Here is a 20,385-nt window from a genome sequence, read left to right as displayed (position 1 = left end):
AGGGACTGGAATACCTGGGACTAGTCCTGGATTCCGCCGGGGCGGGAGTGTTTTTCTCCTAACGGAAAAACTTCAGACTCTGCTATCTGCTGTGCGGTCATCTCTGCGATTCTGCAGGAAGGTTCTGGGTCCGTTGGTGGCCTCTTTCGAGGCGGTTCCGTATGTCCAATTCCACACCAGGGTACTACAGAGGGAATTGCTGTCACGATGGGACTAGCTTCCGTCATCTCTGGATTACCAGATTCAATTGAGTCATCTGCTCATGTCTCCCCTGGTGTGGTGGCTGGCGTTTCCGGTGCTTCGGGCCGGAAAGTTGTTTTTCTGCAGGCCACTGGACAGTGGTCACGACGGATGCCAGCCTCTCTGGTTGGGGAGGGGCGCTTGGGGTACCCAGTCAGCCCAGGGTAACCGGACTGGTGGAGTCCTGCCTATTGATCAACGTTCTGGAGCTCCGAGCAATCAATCTTTGCCTTGCCAGGTGGTCCCTGGATCTACAGGGCCGACAGGTCGGGATCCTGTCCGATGACGCTACGGCCGTGGCGTGGATTGATCATCAGGGAGGCACACGGAGTTCTGTTGCAGCGACGGGGGTCGCGCACATCCTTTCGGTGGGCCGAAGGGTCCGTTCCGGCTCTATCGGCCAGGTACATTCCGGGAGTACGGAATTGGCTAGCCGACCTCATAAGTCGCACTACACTGGGCCAAGGAGAGTGGTCTCTCCACCCGCAGGTGTTTCGGGGTCTGTGACAAAAAGTGGGGCACTCCGGACGTGGACCTTCTAGCGTCCCGTCTCTATAGGTAGGTGCCACGGTTCGTGGCCAGGTTTAAGGACCCGTGGGCGGGCGCGTTGGTGGCTCCTTGGGGTCACTATCGCCTACTTTACACCTTCCCTCCTCGGAAGCTTCTTCCTCGCCTGCTGCGCAGAGTGGAAGCTGTAGGGATTCTATCAATCCTGATTGCCCCAGATTGGCCGCGTTGCTCCTGGTACGCAGACCTGGTGCGTCTGGTGGCAGACGCCCCCTAGCGTCTTCCCCTGGGAGTTGATCTTCTGTTACAGGGTCCGATCTTCCACCCTGTTTCACAGCCACCGGCTTTAGCGGCGTGGCTGTTGAGAGCCAGGGGCTGAAGGACCGAGGCCTATTGGGCTTGGTGGTCTCTACCGTGCTGCGTGCACGGAAGTCTACCTCATGTAGGATTTCTCATCATACATGGAAGGCCTACATCTCTGTGTGTGAGGAGATGAACTGGCACTCTCGTACATACGTGGCGTACAGGGTTCTGCTGTCTTTACAGCAGGGAGTGGTTCGGCTCTCGCCTTAAGTACGGTTAGGAGCCAGATTTCCGCTCTGGCTGTTTTTACTTGCAGCGACCCTTGGCGTCGCTCCTGGGTACGTACGTTGGGTCAGGGGGTCTGGCAGGTGGCCCCTCCGGTGTGCCCTCCATTGCCCCCATGGGACTTGAATTTAGTCCTTTCGGTGCTTCGGGATGCTCCCTTTGAGGACATTCGGGAGTTTTTTTTTATTGTCACAAAAGGTGATTTTATTTCTGGTAGCGATTACCTCAATCAGACGTGTGTCTGTCTGATCTGGCGGCCTTGTCTTGCAAGGCTCCCTACTTGGTCATCCGTAAGGATGAGGTGGTGCTGCGGCCGCAGCCGTTTTTTCTCCCTAAGGTCGTTTCGGCTTTTCACATTGATGGGGACATTGTTCTTCCATCCTTATGTCCTCGGCCGAAATGCCAGGAGGAGGCCACTTTGCATCCTCTGGATGTGGTTCGGGCCCTACGAGTGTACTTATATGCAGGGGCGGACTGACAACTCATGGGGCCCCCGGGTAATAGAAGACTATGGGGCCCCTGGGCTTACAGATGGCCACTACGCCAGGAGGCAGTGCAGAGGCGGGGCAGCTAAAATCTTTGGATTTTCACATCAGAAGCATGTTGGTTTCGGACATATCAGGGACAGATGTAAAAAAAACATAGCTTTTTACATACTGTCCCTGGTTTTACTGAGCCTGGCAACCCTGATGGGGCCCCCTAGTGACATGGGGCCCTCGGGCAGTGCCCGAGTGACTCAATGGTCAGTCCGCCCCTGCTTATATGTTACGGTTCCGTTCCGGAAGTCGGACTCACTGTTCGTGTCGGTGGCCGGCCCTACAAGAGGGCCTGGCAGTCTCGTCGGCCACCGTTCCTAGGTGGTTCCGACGGATTGTGCTTCAGGCCTATGCCCTAAAGGGGTGTGCGCCCCCCTTTCAGGTTATGGCGCATTCGACCAGGGTGATCGGGGCCTCTTGGGCTTTCCGACATCATGCCTCTGTGTTACAGCGGTGTTAGGATGCATCCTGGTCGTCAATCCACGCTTTTTCAAAGTTTTACGAGGTGGATGTGTGTGCATCTTTTGATGCCTCCTTCAGCCGCAGGTGTTACGGGCGGCAGTTTATGATTGGAGTTTCTCCGTTGAGCAACTCCGGTTTTTGTTTGGGGTGTAACCTGGTTTGCTGTGTTATTTTCCCACCCCTCTAATTTTTTTGACACTGCTTGGGGACGTCCCTAATGTCAAAGAAGGCTGTGTCCGTCTATGAACGGAAGCGAAAATAGGATTTTTGTACTCACCGTAAAATCCATTTCTCTGAGTTCATAGAAGGACACAGCACCCACCCCTCCTTTGTTTGTACTGCTTGTTACGGACTGAGGCTCCTAGAGCAGGGTGTGGGTTATGCCTAGGGGAGCCACGCCCCCTGGGAGGAGCGGCACGAAGAAAAGGTTTTAACACTTTAAGTGCTGTTAAATTCTGCCTAAACTCTCCTGGTAGGAAGAAGCATAACCCTAATGTCAAAGAAGGCTGTGTCCGTCTATGAACTCAGAGAAATGGATTTTACGGTGAGTACAAAAATCCTATTTTTGTCGGCTCGTTGTAGTCTTTTTACGTTCAAAGGTTCACCGGACTTTTGTGGGACCGTGTGTATGCAAGGCAGGCTTGAGAGGAATTCTGTCGGGAAACCATTGTTTTTTTTTTCTGACGGGAAAACTGCTCGTGTGTACGGGGCATAAGAGTGCCACAAGGAATTTTCACGATTTTCACACCAAAGTTCCTCCCCGCCAATCAGGAGGCAGGTTGTGAGACCTGTTTCTCGATTGGCCAAAGCATCGGGGGATACTATTGGATGCCTATCGCTTAGGCGTAAGAGAGGAGACATGTGGAGGAGGAAGCTGCTGGAGGAGCGAACACTGGAGCCGCTGCCTGCACCCCGTTGCTGGAGGACACCACAGCTCCCCACCCTGGTCGGGTAAGTGCCTGGTATGGATTTTGGGGGGAACCTCCACGCCATTTATTTTTTGGAAAATGTTGGCACGGGGTTCCCCTTAAAATCCATACCAGGCAGCATGGCAAGTTTTGGTCCCAGGACAGAACCCTGGGGGACCCCACTTTCTACACCGGACCATTCCGAGTACTCCCCATTTATCACTACCCTCTGTACTTGCCCTTGTAGCCAGTTTTCAATCCATGTACTCACCCTATGGTCCATGCCAACAAGCCTTAGTTTGTACAGTAAACGTTTATGGGGAACCGTATCGAATGCCTTTGCAAAATCCAGATACACCACGTCTACGGGCCTTCCTTTATCTAGATGGCAGCTCACCTCCTCATAGAAGGTTAATAGATTGGTTTGGCAAAAATTATTTTTCATGAATCCTTGCTGATTACTGCTAATAATTCTGTTCTCATTACTAAAATCATGTATATAGTCCCTTATCATCCCGTCTAATAGCTTGCATACTATTGATGTTAGGCTAACTGATCTGTAGTTCCCAGGGATAGATCTTGATCCTTTTTTAAATATTGGTGCTACGTTGACTTTTCTCCAATCAGCTGGTACCATATCAGTCAATAAACTGTCCATAAAAATTAGGAACAATGGTCTGGCAAATACTTGACTGAGTTCCTTAAGGACCCTCGGGTGCAAGCCATCTGGTCCCGGTGACTCATTATGTATTTCAATACTATTTCTAATTCTATCCTCTGTTAGCCATGAGAGTGCTTCCTGTGATGTGTCATGAGGATAGACACTGCAGTTTTGGGTACTGAAGCCCCCCGTTTCCCTCGTGAAGACTGAGGAGAAGAATAAATTAAAAACCTTCGCCATCTCACCATCATTTGTAACCAGATTCCCTTATTGGCCCCATAATTCTTTATGGGGCCAATATGATCTGTCCTCATCTCATCTCTTTTACTATTTATGTACTTAAAGAATTTTTTCGGATTTTTTTTTACTCTCCTGCGTATGTGACTTTGGTGTTCTATCTTAGCTGCCCTTATTGCATTCTTTGTACAGTTGGAATGCTGATGGTGACCACTCAGCCTTGTATTTTTCGAAGGCCTTCTCCTTTGCTTTTATATGATTTTTACATTGGAGTTTTATTACCTCGTTTAAACACTTAAGCCCCGGACCATTTTGTAGCTAAAGGAACAGGCCACTTTTTGCGATTCGGCACTGCGTCGCTTTAACTGACAATTGTGCGACGTGGCTCCCAAACAAAATTGGCGTCCTTTTTTCCCACAAATAGAGCTTTCTTTTGGTGGTATTTGATCACCTCTGCGGTTTTTTATTTTTTGCGCTATAAACAAAAATAGAGCGTCAATTTTGAAAAAAATTCAATATTTTTAACTTTTTGCTATAATAAATATCCCCCAAAAATATATAAAAAAACGTTTTTTTCCTCAGATACGTATTCTTCTACATATTTTTGGTAAAAAAATTGCAATAAGCGTTTATTGATCGGTTTATGCAAAAGTTATAGGGCCATATTCTCGTACATTTCCCGCGGGCGGCGTGTAAGCCATTTACACTCCGCCGCCCCAACCTACAGGAGCAAGTGCTGTATTCCCCAAACACTTGCTCCGTAGTTTGGGGCGGCGGAGTGTAAATGGCCCGGCGTATCCCCGCGTATCTCCAAGGGGGCGGCTTCTATTTAAATTAAGCGCGCCCCTGATTCTAACGAACTGCGCATGCGCGGGGCTTAAAATAGCCCAGTGCGCATGCTCCAGTTCTCGGCGTAAAACGTCAATGACGCCGACGTGTGCGTCATTGACGTAAAGTCGTATTCAAGAACGACTTAGGGAAACGACGTAGCCGACGGAAAAACACGACGCGGACCCGACGCCATACTTTACATGGCCTACGTGGGACTTGCGTAAACTTACCCCTCATATAGCAGGGGTAAGTTTACGCTTACGCAAACGACGTTAGCGACGGTTACGCGACGCAAATTCGTTCGGGAATCGGCGTATCAGGCTCATTTGCATAAACAAATGAGACCTGAACGTAAACGCCATGTAGCGGCGGGCGGAGTAATTACATTTAAGATCCGACAGTGTAAGTGACTTACACATGGCGGATCTTAAGTGTATCTATGCGAAAATGATTCTAAGAATCAGTCGCATAGATACGCTGGCCAAAAAAGAGAGATACGATGGAGTATCCTGAGATACTCCATCCTATCCTTACTCAGAATATGGCCCATAGTGTCTACAAAATAGGGGATAGTTTTATGGCATTTTTTGTTAGTTTTACCAGTAATGGTGGCGATCAGTGATTTTTACGTGACTTGGGACATTAACGGCAGACACATTTGACACTTTTGACACATTTTTGGGACCATTGTAATTTTTACAGCGATCAGTGCTATAAAACTGCACTGATTACTGAGCCAATCATGAGAGCTGTTGAACCAAGTCTCTGAAATTCCCACAAAATCGAAATCCTCCTCATACAATAGCAGCTCTAGTTCTCCTATCTTGTTCGCCAGACTCCTGGCATTAGTGAACAAGCCACGTAGTTTTGTTCCGGACCCATACTATCTCCTTATTGGGTTTTCTGAGGTTGCAAATAAGACTTGTTACTGTACTTACCTTGGGTTTAGGTGCTTTAGTCAACCTACCATTAATGCCCCCAATACTACCCGCTGAAATTTTTACCACACTGGTTATCTATATCTAGATGACCCCCCCACGTCGCCTAGTTTAAAAGCCCCTCTAACTTGTCGGCCATCTTCTCTCACAGGCTCCCCATTTAGGTGCAGTCCGTCCCTGCTAAAGAGCCGGTAACCGACTGAGAATTCGGCCCAGTTCTCCAGGAACTCAAACCCCTCCTTTCTACACCAGCTTCTCAGCCACTTGTTTACTTCACTAATCTCCCGCTGCCTTTATGGTGTGGCTCGAGGTACCGGTGGTATTTCTGAGAATACTACCTTGGAGGTCCTTTTTCTCAATTTAGCTCCTAAGTCCCTAAAATAGTTTTTTTTTTAGAACACTCCCATCTTCCTCTGATTTTGCCATTTGTGCCAACGTGCACCATGACAGCTGGGTCTTCCCCAGCCCCTCCCAGTAATCTGTCCACCAGGTCCATGATTTGTGTCGAACCCAAACGCCTGGTAGACAACATACAGTTCGGCGCCTCAGGTCTTTGTGACAGATTGCCCTCTTTGTCCTTCTAAGAATTGAGTCCCCTACCACCAAAATCTTTCTTACCTTTCCCTTGGCTTCCCCCCCACTGCCCTCACTAGAGGAGTTCTTCCCCTGGCAACTAGGGGCATCACTCTGCTCAAACAATGCTGGTCCCTGACTGGTTTCACCAATGTCACGCAACGGGGCATACTTATTGGCATGTTCCAACTCAGGATCGGCCTTATGGACGCACCGCCACTGGGGATTACATTTTGAGTTGGCCCACCCTCTTCTCGGAAAGGCTGTCCACAAGGTTTAGGAGTGTGTCTATGGCAGTGCTTCTCAAATAGTGGGGCGCGAGGCTCCGTAAAGGGGGGCTCATGTGACCTGGCAATTATCCCCCATTTCCAGCCCGTGCAGCCCGGGGGGCCCGGCGGTGAGGATAAGAGCATCGCCGCCGCTGGCATGGTCTCCCAGCCTGTGTTGGCTCCGGAATTCGGCGAGAACATACGATCCTCATGCTCCTCCTAAGCCGAGCCTTCCTGCTACCCCTGCTAAGCCCAGCCCACCTGCCGCGCAACCAATGATGTGTTTGAGCGGGCGGATTTGAGGAGCATCGTGGTGGAGAGTAGACCGTGGAGTGGACAGAGCAGCAGACGCTGGCATGTGTGGGAGTCACTGCACGGGCTTGGACCAGACCGCACCGCACCCCCCCCCCCCGCTGCAAGTTAACGGACCCCTGCCTTGCTGAGGCTGACTGAGCTTGGTGGTGTGGTGAGTGCACAGGCAGCCCGATGATATGTCTGATGGTGGCAGGGGGTTGAGGTTGATGGTGGTGGCAGCAGCAGAGGGTTGGATGGCGGTGGCGGCAGAGGGTTGATGGCGGTGGCAGGGGGTTGATGTTGTTGATGGTGGGGGTTGATGTTGATGGTGGTGGCAGGGGGTTGATGGTGGTGGTGGTGGCAGGGGGTTGATGTTGATGGTGGTGGCAGAGGGTTGATGGCGGTGGTGGCAGAGGGTTGATGGTGGTGGCAGAGGGTTGATGTTGATGGTGGTGGCAGAAGGTTGATGTTGATGGTAGTGGCAGAGGGTTGATGGTGGTGGCAGGGGGTTGATGGTGGTGGTGGCAGGGGGTTGGTGGTGGTGGCAGGGGGTTGATGGTGGTGGCAGGGGGTTGATGTTGATGGTGGTGGCAGGGGGTTGATGTTGATGGTGGTGGCAGGGGGTTGATGTTGATGGTGGTACAACAGTTAATAAAGCAATTTTTTGTTGTAAATTGATCCACATTTCTTTCTTTTTTATTTTCTTATACGTTAATAAGGATACGGTGTTATGCAGAGGTGTACTTATAACAATTTTATAGACAAAAGATACTATGTACAGTCGCACGCGGGGGGCCCGAAATGTTTTCTTCTTCCTAGGGGGGGCATGACAGAAAATAATTGAGAAGCACTGGTCTATGAGAATGTTTGACCATTGTTCCAGAGGTGCAGCCAGCAGTACCAGCCCTGGAGGGTGGCCAGCAGCAGCCACCAGCCAGACCCACCTGGGGGTCAGCAGTGGCCAGCGATACCTGAAGGAATTCTGAGAAAGAAGTGAAGATTCAGGTCAGTTGAGGTGCAGGTAAACCGCAGTGTATCAGTGTACATTGGCGTACCTGTACGTCCCTGCCTAGACGTGGGTCGGGGGTCCGATCGGGACCCCCCCCCGGTACTTGCGGCGGTCCCCGTGGCTTCAGGAGCGATCCGGGACGACGGCGCGGCTATTCGTTTATAGCCGCTCCGTCGCGATTGCTCCCCGGAGCTGAAGAACGGGGAGAGCCGTATGTAAACACGGCTTCCCCGTGCTTCACTATGGCGCTGCATCGATCGAGTGATCTCTTTTATAGGGAGACTCGATCGATGGCGTCTGACCTACAGCCACACCCCCCTACAGTTGTAAACACACACTAGGTGAACCCTAACTCCTACAGCGCCCCCTGTGGTTAACTCCCAAACTGCAACTGTCATTTTCACAATAAAGAATGCAATTTAAATGCATTTTTTTGCTGTGAAAATGACAATGGTCCCAAAAATGTGTCAAAATTGTCCGAAGTGTCCGCCATAATGTCGCAGTCACGAAAAAAATCGCTGATCGCCGCCATTAGTAGTAAAAAAAAAATATTAATAAAAATGCCATAAAACGATCCCCTATTTTGTAAACGCTATAAATTCTGCGCAAACCAATCGTTAAACGCTTATTGCGATTTTTTTACCAAAAATATGTAGAAGAATACGCATCGGCCTAAACTGAGGGAAAATTTTTTATATCTTTTTTGGGGAAATTTATTATAGCAAAAAGTAAAAAATATTGCATTTGTTTTTAAAATTGTCGCTCCATTTTTGTTTATAGCGCAAAAAATAAAAACCACAGAGGTGATCAAATACCGCCAAACGAAAGCTCTATTTGTGGGAAAAAAAGGACGCCAATTTTGTTTGGGAGCCACGTCGCACGACCGCGCAATTGTCAGTTAAAGCGACGCAGTGCCGAATCTCAAAAAGGGGCCAGGTCCTTAACCTGCATTTTGGTCCGGGTCTTAAGTGGTTAAGCACTTCCCGCCTGGTCAATAGCAGATTGACGTCCGGGAAGCGGTTGCTTTATCCTGACTGGATGTCTATTAACGTCCTGCAGGATAGCAGCCGCCGCGCGCCCGGGGGGCACGCATCGCAGCGATCGGTGGTGCGTTGTGTCAGTCTGATACACCGATCTCAGTAAAGAGCCTCGGTAAAGAGGCTCTTCACCACATGATCAGCCGTGTCCAATAACGGCTGATCACGATGTAAACAGGAAGAGCCGTTGATCGGCTCTTCCTCACTTGCATCTGACAGACACGAGTAGCCGATCAGCGGCTCTCCTGACAGGGGGGTTCGCACTGATTGTTTATCAGCGCAGCCCCCCCTCGCAGATGCCCACACTGGACCACCAGGGAAGCTGCCATGACCACCAGGTAAGGGGGCAACATGTGGATGGCCACATACCTCCCAACTTTCTGAGATGGGAATGAGGGACACCTATCAGCAAAAGTATGCAGGCATAGGACACACCCCTTGTCATGCCTCCTTAAAAGGAGAATTGTACAAAAAAATAAATTGGTTGAACCCAAAAGTGATTTTTTTTTACCACTACTATTCCTTTATATTGGCTTTTAGAATTTACAAATGCAGCAATTTAGAAATCAGATGAAAGGTTTAGCACTGAGAAACACTTTTTGATAGCTAAAAAGTGCATTTTATATACATCTATATAGATCAGACCAACATGAGGGACAAATGAGGAGAATGAGGGACAGAGGGACATTGCTCCAAATCAGGGACAGTTGGGAGCTATGTGGCCAGGTATGTACCCCATGGCCATCCACATATAAAAAAATAAGCACAATAAATGGGCACTGATTGGCAACATTATGGTCAATAAAAAACATGTGAGAAAGAAAAAGTGCAGCGCTAAATATTGAGTGAAGGGATTCAAACAATACGGTAAGTAGTACAATTCGATGAAACAATTCAAATAGAATTGGACCCAGGAGACACTCACCAGATCATATGGTAAGTGAAAAAAAGGAAAAAAAAAAAAAATTATAACTGAAACAATGTAATAGTGTGGAAAGCCACTAGGAGGTGGTGTTCCTGTAGGAAAAGTGTGCAACACACTAAAGTGGGTGATGTGACACCTGTAGGTGATAACAAGTGGGGTGAACCAATCTAATCACAAAGTCCAAGCAAAAAATGTATATATATGGCAATCCGATATCGGACTGATATTTACAGTCTTTGAGAGATGGAATTGGTCGGAAATTCTTATGAAGGAAAAACAAAACGGCCACTCAAAAAGAACTGATGTAAGATTGTCCTCTCTGGTATGCCGATCAGACGATCAGTGTGGATGGTGAAAACCACGGCAACGATTCACAGTGATATCCAAAAAGATAAATAAATGGATACTCCTACCAGAATATGTGGACATACACGTCAGCGACGGTATGTCGATCAGGCATGCACGAACTCCTAGGCAAAGATGGTGTTGATGGGAAACGTTCCAATATGTCAAACTTTAATCCCCGGGAGTGGGTAGAATCCGAGCGGCAGAAAAACCAATCTTGCAGGAGAAATTCACAACCAAATCTTGCAGGAGAAGTTCACAAGCATAAATATGCAGTGAGCGAAGCCGTCACGGAATCATGTAAAGAAAAAAGTGACTCACATGGTGCGGTAAATCCTTAAAAAAGCGGGTACATAGCCCATACGCTACCTGCTCAAGACGCCATTTTTAAATACGTGATCACTTGTACTTGCCCTTGATCCGGCTTGTACTATTTTTTATCTACCAATTTTTATATGTTTTGTATCCAGTTTTCTGTTTTATTTGCTTGCCTTCCATGCCTAAATAAAAGGCTTTTTTAAGGATTTACCGCACCATGTGAGTCACTTTTTTCTTTACATGATTCCGTGTCACTTTAGTGTGTTGCACACTTTTCCTACAGGAACACCACCTCCTAGTGGCTTTCCACACTATTACATTGTTTCAGTTATAATTTTTTTTTTTTTTTTCCTTTTTTTCACTTACCATATGATCTGGTGAGTGTCTCCTGGGTCCAATTCTATTTGAATTGTTTCATCGAATTGTACTACTTACCGTATTGTTTGAATCCCTTCACTCAATATTTAGCGCTGCACTTTTTCTTTCTCACCTTTCGTACACAACATTGTTTTTTGTTGGTGCTGGCCGCTACAGGTTTCACATTATTTATGTTTAGCGCAATTTTTCCACCAAATTTAATAAAAAACATGTGATGCCCAGCAATGCCACCCATCAGTATCATCAGTGCCACCCATTAGTGTCCATCATTGTTAATCAGTGCCACCTCTCAGTGCCCATCCATGCCCACCTATCAGTGCCCACCAGTACCACCCATAAGTACCCATCAGTGCCACCTATGATTGCCCGTCAGTGCCGCATACCAGTGCTACCTATCAGTGCCGCCTATCAGTGACCATCATCAGTACCCATCAGTGCCACCTCATTGGTGCCACCTTATCAGTGCCCATCAGTGCAGCCATATCAGTGCCCGTCATTGAAGAAGAAAACTTACTTATTTACAAAAAAAATTAACAGAAACAAAGAAAAACTTAATTTTTTTTTCTACATTTCCGGTCTTTTTTTTATTTGTTGCGCAAAAAATAAAAAATCGCAGAGGTGATGAAATACGACCAAAAGAAAGCTCTATTTGTGGTAACAAAATGATAAATTGGTTGGGTACAGTGTAGCATGACCGCGCAATTGTCATTCAAATTGCGTCAGCGCTGAAAAGTGGCCTGGGTAGCAAGGTGCGTAAGTGCCCGGTATTGAAGTGGTTAAGGTCTTCATTTTATAGTTTGAATACCTTGTCATAATATATATATGTATATATATTTATTTATCATTGTAAAAGAACATATTCCACACTTTTTTTCAGAATTTTCCAGGAAAAAAACAAACAAAAGTTGGCTTTGAAAAAAATAAAATAAAAAAAATTCCCCCTTTTTTTTTCTAGGCCTTCCCATCTCTAGTTAGGATGTTAATAAATTGCACTATTGGTATGTTCTGATTACTATGCTATTGTATGTTCATATTCTGTTTATTCAATATGCTTACATTATTAGTACATTATGCAATTAAAATGTTTTATATTAAAGATTATTTTTGTATATTATGCTATTAAAGGGGAGGTTCACCCTAAAAACGACTTTCTAGTATTACAATGGCCCCCCACATTACAATACAATTATGCCTATTGGGCCAGATTCACAAAGAGATACGACGGTGTATCTACAGATACACCATCGTATCTCTGACTTACACTGGTCCTATCTATGCGCCTGATTCATAGAATCAGATACGCATAGATAGGGCTAAGATCTGACAGTGTTACACTGAAATGGCGCCGGGGGCGTTCCCGCTGATTTACGATAAATAATATGTAAATCAGCGAGATACGCAAATTCACGAACGTACGCGGACCCGACGCAGTCTTCTTACAACGTTTCCGTAGCGGCTTTCCCCGCGTATACTTACCCCTTCTTTTATCAGGCGCAGCCAATGTTAAGTATAGCCGGCGTTCCCGCGTCGAATTTGAATTTTTTAACGTCGTTTGCGTAAGTCGTTCTCGAATACGGACGGACGTCGTTTACGTAAGCATCGAAACCACTGACGTCCTAGCGACGTCAGTGGGAGCAATGCACGCCGGGAAATTTCGCGGACGGCGCCTGCGCATTTAAATCGGCGCGGGAACGCGCCTGATTTAAATAGTACACTCCCCTAGCCGCGGAATTTTAATTCCGCCGGGGGATTTAGGATCCTCCGTCGCAAGTTTGGAGGTAAGTGGTTTGTGAATTAGCCACTTGCCTCCTAAACTTGCGGGAGCGGATCTTAATTCACGTAGATCGAGCGGATCTATAGATCCGCTGAGCTACGTGAATCTGGCCCAGTATGTTTTTTTTGATGCTGTACATACCTCGATACAGCTAATTCACCCGTGGCTTCCGGGTTGCGAGTCCCGCGGGAGTGGGTGTTCCTAACTTGCTGGTGATTGACGTGATGACCAAAAACGTGTTCCCCCCCGTCGCGTAAGCTGCGTCACGATTGCCGAAAGGAGCCGAACGGCGGTGCGCAGGCGGAGTATAGCGCCGACTCGCCGTTCGGCTCCTTTCGCCAATCGTGACGCAGCTTACGCGACGGGGGGGAGCTCGTTTTTGGTCATCACGTCAATCACCAGCAAGTTAGGAACGCCCACTCCCGCGGGACTCGCAACCCGGAAGCCACGGGTGAATATGCTGTACAAAGGTATGTACAGCATCAAAAAAAAACATAATAGGCATAATTGTATTGTAATGTGGGGGGCCAATGTAATACTAGAAAGTAGTTTTTAGGGTGAACCTCCCCTTTAAGCATACTATGATGTCAGTAGACAATTTTTTCCTGAAATGACATCTGTTTTTCTCCTTTCAGAGCATTTGCGCAGTCAGTTACCCCAATACGGTATGTGTAATGGAAGACTGTCCTTGTGAACGCCCGAGGCTTTCTCGTGCAGCAGGCTTATCAGGTTTTACAAAGGCAACGTCGGCTGATCTGAATTATTGTTTAAGCATTCCGAACCTTGACACGAGTCCTTATACCTTTTCCTCATCACAAAGTTTCAGGAATTGCTTAGAAGGTAGGAACCAGGGAGCTCTGATTAAAAAAAAAAAAGGGCATCCTGCTCTCACGGCCTCCTGCAGTGTTGCCAACCGTCCGTATTTTTACGGACAGTTCATAAAAACGGGCACTTTTTTCCCCCGTTCGTAAATGCCTGTGGTTGCGGGAATGTGCCAGTAAAAATAGCCGAGATCGGTTCGGCTTGGAACTGCGCATGGGGATTGGAGGAAGGGGGTGATGGTGGCTGCAGTGGCACCGCAGAGGGGGATGGAGGCAGGGGGTGATTGGAGGCAGAGGGCCTGGGGGAGATTGGGGGCAGAGAGAGATTGGAGGCAGGGGGGAGATTGTGGCACCGCAGAGGGGGGTGAAGGCAGGGGGTGTTGGTGGCAGAGGGGGATGGAGGCAGGGGGAGATTGGAGGCAGGGGGTGATTGGAGGCAGGGGGTGATTGGAGGCACCGCAGAGGGTGGGGGATGGAGACAGGGGTTGTTGGTGGCACCGCAGAGGGGGATGGAGGCAGGGGACGATGGAGGCAGGGGGTGATTGGAGGCAGAGGGCCTGGGGGAGATTGGGGGCAGAGAGAGATTGGAGGCAGGGGGGAGATTGTGGCACCGCAGAGGGGGGTGAAGGCAGGGGGTGTTGGTGGCAGAGGGGGATTGAGGCAGGGGGAGATTGGAGGCAGGGGGTGATTGGAGGCACCGCAGAGGGTGGGGGATGGAGACAGGGGTTGTTGGAGGCAGGGGACGATGGAGGCAGGGGGCCTGGGGGAGATTGGGGGCAGAGAGAGATTGGAGGCAGGGGGAAGATTGTGTCACCGCAGAGGGGTGTGAAGGCAGGGGGTGTTGGTGGCAGAGGAGGGTGGAGGCAGGGGGAGATTGGAGGCAGGGGGTGATTGGAGGCACCGCAGAGGGTGGGGGATGGAGACAGGGGTTGTTGGTGGCACCGCAGAGGGGGATGGAGGCAGTGGACGATGGAGGCAGGGGGCCCGGGGGAGATTGGGGGCAGAGAGAGATTGGAGGCAGGGGGAGATTGTGGCACCGCAGAGGGGTGTGAAGGCAGGGGGTGTTAGTGGCAGGGGGAGATTGGAGGCACCGCAGAGGGTGGGGGATGGAGACAGGGGTTGTTGGTGGCACCGCAGAGGGGGATGGAGGCAGGGGGTGATTGGAGGCAGAGAGAGATTGAAGGCAGGGGGAAGATTGTGTCACCGCAGAGGGGTGTGAAGGCAGGGGGTGTTGGTGGCAGAGGAGGGTGGAGGCAGGGGGAGATTGGAGGCAGGGGGTGATTGGAGGCACTGCAGAGGGTGGGGGATGGAGACAGGGGTTGTTGGTGGCAGAGGAGGGTGGAGGTAGGGGGTGATTGGAGGCACCGCAGAGGGTGGGGGATGGAGACAGGGGTTGTTGGTGGCAGAGGAGGGTGGAGGTAGGGGGTGATTGGAGGCACCGCAGAGGGTGGGGGATGGAGACAGGGGTTGTTGGTGGCACCGCAGAGGGGGGTGAAGGCAGGGGGTGTTGGTGGCAGAGGGGGGTGAAGGCAGGGGGTGTTGGTGGCAGAGGGGGATGGAGGCAGGGGGTGTTGGTGGCAGAGGGGGATGGAGGCAGGGGGTGATGCGACTAAATAATTTGCCCTTATTATATCGAAAATAACAAAAATATGTTTTTTTACCTTAATATCTACCTTAAATCACATTGCTATTTGCCTAGCGTACTTGTTTGTAGCCTAAATACTGATATATTTGCACCTAAAAATGTAATTTAGTAACTTTTGTGAAATGCCAGGAAAAAGGTGGCTGCGCCAGTAAATTTCGGGTGTCGTGCCAGTAAATTTCAATCTGGTAGGTTGGCAACACTGGTCACCTGAGATACCTACATCACATACCCCAGGAGGCTGCAGGAGCAGGAAAAACCATGGGCGGTGGGCGGAAATGGGGTGTATTATTGTGAGCTGGCTGTCTGAACTTGGAAGAGGCAACCAGCTCATGAGGTGAACCAAGTTGGTTGGCACGGAAACCTGAGCCGTCACATTTGAGCAACAGATTGCAGCAGGCCCACACTGGATCAACTGGGCAGGCGAGTATGTGAACCAAGGACAACAGGCAAGAGGGGGTTAATATAAAAAAAAGGTGGGGAGAGTAAAATGATGTGATAGGTCTAGAACGTTTAGGTCCCTGGTGCACGAAACCATATAGGGCCTCCTCACAGTGGTGGAACACCAGGGCCCGGTCGCATGTGCAACCTTGGTAGTTCCGCCACTGGTGTCAGTATTTTATTTTTTTTTGTTTGTTTTATTTGTATTATTTTTTTACCATTTAGATTTATAGGCCCAGATTCTCATACATTTACGTTGCTCCTGGGCAGCGTAATGTATGTGCTGTACGCTACACCGCCGCAGGTTTACAGGTTTACAGCCTGATTCTCAGAACACTTACCTGTAAACTTGCGGCAGTGTATCGTTAAATCGCTCGGCGCAAGCCCGCCCAATTCAAATGGGGCGGGCACCATTTAAATTAGGCGCGCTCCCGCGCCGAGCGTACTGCGCATGCTCCGTCGGGTAAATTACCCGACGTGCATTGCGCTAAATGACGTCGCCCCGACGTCATTTGCTTAGACGTTTACGTAAATGGCATCCAGCGCCATTCACGGACGTCTTACGCAAACGACGTAATTTTTTTTAAATTCGACGCGGGAACGACGGCCATACTTAACATTGGTTGCCCCTCCTAATAGCAGGGGCAACCTTACGCGTCGCGTACGCTACGGAAACAACGTAAATTCTCAGCGTCGACCTCGCGTATGTTCGGGAATCTCGCGTAATTACCTCATTTGCATAGACGACGGGGAAAACGACGAGGCGACACCTAGCGGCGGGAAAAAAAATTGCTTTTAAGATCTGACAGCGTAAGAGCCTTACGCCTGTCAGATCTAATGGGTATCTATGCGTAACTGATTCTAAGAATCAGTCGCATAGATACCCGGGGCCAGATGAGGAGTTACGACGGCGCAAAAGGTGTTGCGCCGTCGTAAAGCCTTTGAGAATCTGGGCCATATATTTTACAATATTTTTTTTTAACCACATCCTGACCGCCCGCCGACAGAATGGCTTCCATGTACAGTGGCCGCTTTAACAGGTATAGGGGGTGTGCGCGCCGTTGCGTCACTGAGGAGCCGATGCGCGCACAGAGCAGGAACGTGGATGTGTGTGTACTGTCAGGGGAGAGGAGACAGATTGTGTGTTCCTAGTATATAGGAACAGCGATTGGTCTCCTCCAGTCTGTCCCCCCCCCCCACAGTTAGAACACACAGTGAGGGAACACATTTAACAGAGAAAGGGGGATTACTCAGAAAAGGATGACCAATGGTCGGACTTTGAAGGCAAAACGACAGCAGAAATAGCAAAAAAATATATTATTTTATTACAAAAAATATACACCACACAGTGTTTAAAATAAAAAACGATACAAGATACTAACGACTTAAGGACCGCCTCCTGCACATGTGCGTCGGCAGAATGGCACGGCGCGTGCAAACTGGGCGACACTCCCCCTGCTTCTGCGACACTCCCCCCGCTTCTCAACTTGCTACACTCCCCCCGCTTCTCAACTTGCGACACTCCCCCCGCCTCTCAACTTGCGACACCCCCCCGCTTCTCAACTTGCGCCCCCCCCCCCCGCTTCTCAACTTGCGACACTCTCCCCGCCTCTCAACTTGCGACACCCCCCCCTTCTCAACAGTGCGTGTGTGATGTCATAGAGGTACAGTGTGTGTGTGTGTGTGTGTGTGATGTTAGTGTGATGTCATAGAGGTACAGTGTGTGTGTGATGTCATAGAGGTACAGTGTGTGTGTGATGTTAGTGTGATGTCATAGAGGTACAGTGTGATGTTAGTGTGATGTCATAGAGGTACAGTGTGTGTGCGCGTGATGTCAGTGTGACGTCATAGCAGTATGTGATTCTCATTGCGTTTTCTCTCTCCATCTTGCAGTCCACCACAATGGCATTCACGTTTTCCTTGGGGGAGGGATGAGCCAGTGTGTGTGTGTGATGGTAGTGTGATGTCATAGAGGTACAGTGTGGTGTGTGTGATGTTAGTGTGATGTGTAGTGCTTCTCAACTTGCGACACCCCCCCCACTTCTCAACTTGCGACACCCCCCCCGCTTCAACTTGCGACACTCCCCCCGCTTCTCAACTTGCGACACTCCCCCCGCTTCTCAACTTGCGACACCCCCCCGCTTCTCAACTTGCGACACTCCCCCCGCTTCAACTTGAGACACTCCCCCGCTTCTCAACTTGCGACACTCCCCCCGCTTCTCAACTTGCGACACTCCCCCCGCTTCTCAACTTGCGACACTCCCCCCGCTTCTCAACTTGCGACACTCCCCCGCTTCTCAACTTGCGACACTCCCCCCGCTTCAACTTGCGACACTCCCCCCGCTTCTCAACTTGCGACACTCCCCCCGCTTCAACTTGCGACACTCCCCCCGCTGGGACCATAGTCACCAAGAAAACAATTGGTAACACAGGCTCATGCAGGGGCCAGTAGCTCTCAGCACCTGTGCTATCTGAAGGATGCTGATTGGGACTATATCTGTATTGCATTTTATGATTTTCATTATAGAATGACAATAGAGTTCATGAATCTTGTAAAATGTTGGTGTGTGTACTGTGATGTCATAGAGGTACATTGTGTGTGATGTTAGTGTGATGTCATAGAGGTACAGTGTGTGTGTGATGTTAGTGTGATGTCAGAGGTACAGTGTGATGTTAGTGTGATGTCATAGAGGTACAGTGTGTGTGTGATGTCATAGAGGTACAGTGTGTGTGTGTGTGATGTTAGTGTGATGTCATAGAGGTACAGTGTGTGTGTGATGTCATAGAGGTACAGTGTGTGTGTGTGTGATGTTAGTGTGATGTCATAGAGGTACAGTGTGATGTTAGTGTGATGTCATAGAGGTACAGTGTGATGTTAGTGTGATGTCATAGAGGTACAGTGTGATATTAGTGTGATGTCATAGAGGTACAGTGCGTGTGTGATGTCATAGAGGTACAGTGTGTGTGTGTGTGATGTTAGTGTGATGTCATAGAGGTACAGTGTGATGTTAGTGTGATGTCATAGAGGTACAGTGTGATATTAGTGTGATGTCATAGAGGTACAGTGCGTGTGTGATGTCATAGAGGTACAGTGTGTGTGCGTGATGTTAGTGTGATGTCATAGAGGTACAGTGTGATGTTAGTGTGATGTCATAGAGGTACAGTGTGTGTGTGCGTGATGTCAGTGTGACATCATAGCAGTATGTGATTCTCATTGCGTTTTCTCTCTCCATCTTGCAGTCCACCACAACGGCATTCACGTTTTCCTTGGGGGAGGGATGAGCCAGTGTGTGTGTGTGATGTTAGTGTGATGTCATAGAGGTACAGTGTGTGTGTGTGATGTTAGTGATGATGTCATAGAGGTACAGTGTGTGTGTGTGATGTTAGTGATGATGTCAGAGGTACAGTGAGGTACAGTGTGTGTGTGATGTCATAGAGGTACAGTGTGTGTGATGTCATAGAGGTACAGTGTGTGTGTGATGTTAGTGTGATGTCACAGGTACAGTGCGTGTGTGATGTCATAGAGGTACAGTGTGTGTGTGATGTTAGTGTGATGTCATAGAGGTACAGTGTGATGTTAGTGTGATGTCATAGAGGTACAGTGCGTGTGTGATGTTAGTGTGATGTCATAGAGGTACAGTGCGTGTGTGATGTTAGTGTGATGTCATAGAGGTACAGTGCGTGTGTGATGTCATAGAGGTACAGTGCGTGTGTGATGTTAGTGTGATGTCATAGAGGTACAGTGCGTGTGTGATGTCATAGAGGTACAGTGCGTGTGTGATGTCATAGAGGTACAGTGTGTGTGTGATGTTAGTGTGATGTCACAGGTACAGTGCGTGTGTGATGTCATAGAGGTACAGTGTGTGTGTGATGTTAGTGTGATGTCATAGAGGTACAGTGTGATGTTAGTGTGATGTCATAGAGGTACAGTGCGTGTGTGATGTTAGTGTGATGTCATAGAGGTACAGTGCGTGTGTGATGTCATAGAGGTACAGTGCGTGTGTGATGTCATAGAGGTACAGTGTGTGTGTGATGTTAGTGTGATGTCATAGGCCGGGTACACACGGACAAACATGTATGGTGAAAGCGGTCCGTCGGACCGTTTTCACCATACATGTCTGCCAGAGGGCTTCTGTACGATGGTTGTACACACCATCGTACAGAAGTCCGCGCGTAAACAATACGCGGGGCGTGTCCGCGGTGTCGCCGCGTCGATGACGCGGTGTCGCCGCGACAATGACGCGGCGACGTGCGCGGCCCGCCTTTAAAATGCTTCCACGCATGCGTCGAAGTCATTCGACGCATGCGAGGGACGGCGAGGGCCTGGACATGTACGGTAGGTCTGTACTGACGACCGTACATGTCCGAGCGGGCTGAATTCCAGCGGGCTGTTTTAAAACAAGTCCAGGAATATTTGTCTGCTGGGAAAAGGCCCGGCGGGCAAATGTTTGCTGGAATTCGGCCCGCTCGCGCCCACACACGACCAAACATGTCTGCTGAAACTGGCCTGCGGGCCAGTTTCAGCAGACATGTTTGCTCGTGAGTATGGGGCCATAGAGGTACAGTGTGTGTGTGATGTCATAGAGGTACAGTGTGTGTGTGATGTCATAGAGGTACAGTGTGTGTGTGATGTTAGTGTGATGTCATAGAG

At 49.1% G+C, this 20,385-nt stretch overlaps 1 protein-coding gene across 1 annotated transcript in view; it reads left to right on the top strand.

Annotated features, from left to right (window-relative positions):
* The window catches only part of LOC120928838 (tyrosinase-like), a 59,993-nt gene that overhangs the window by 22,800 nt on the left and 16,808 nt on the right, over nt 1–20,385 (top strand). The window contains exon 3 of the mRNA XM_040339856.1: nt 13,466–13,670. Coding sequence (XP_040195790.1) covers nt 13,466–13,670 — 205 coding nt within the window. The remainder of the gene's footprint in view (nt 1–13,465; nt 13,671–20,385) is intronic.

Source organism: Rana temporaria, chromosome 2 (genome assembly GCF_905171775.1).
Source record: "Rana temporaria chromosome 2, aRanTem1.1, whole genome shotgun sequence".
In the NCBI taxonomy this organism is placed as follows: domain Eukaryota; kingdom Metazoa; phylum Chordata; class Amphibia; order Anura; family Ranidae; genus Rana; species Rana temporaria.
Note: the sequence above shows the minus strand (reverse complement) of the source record. Positions and strands in the feature narration are given on the sequence as shown.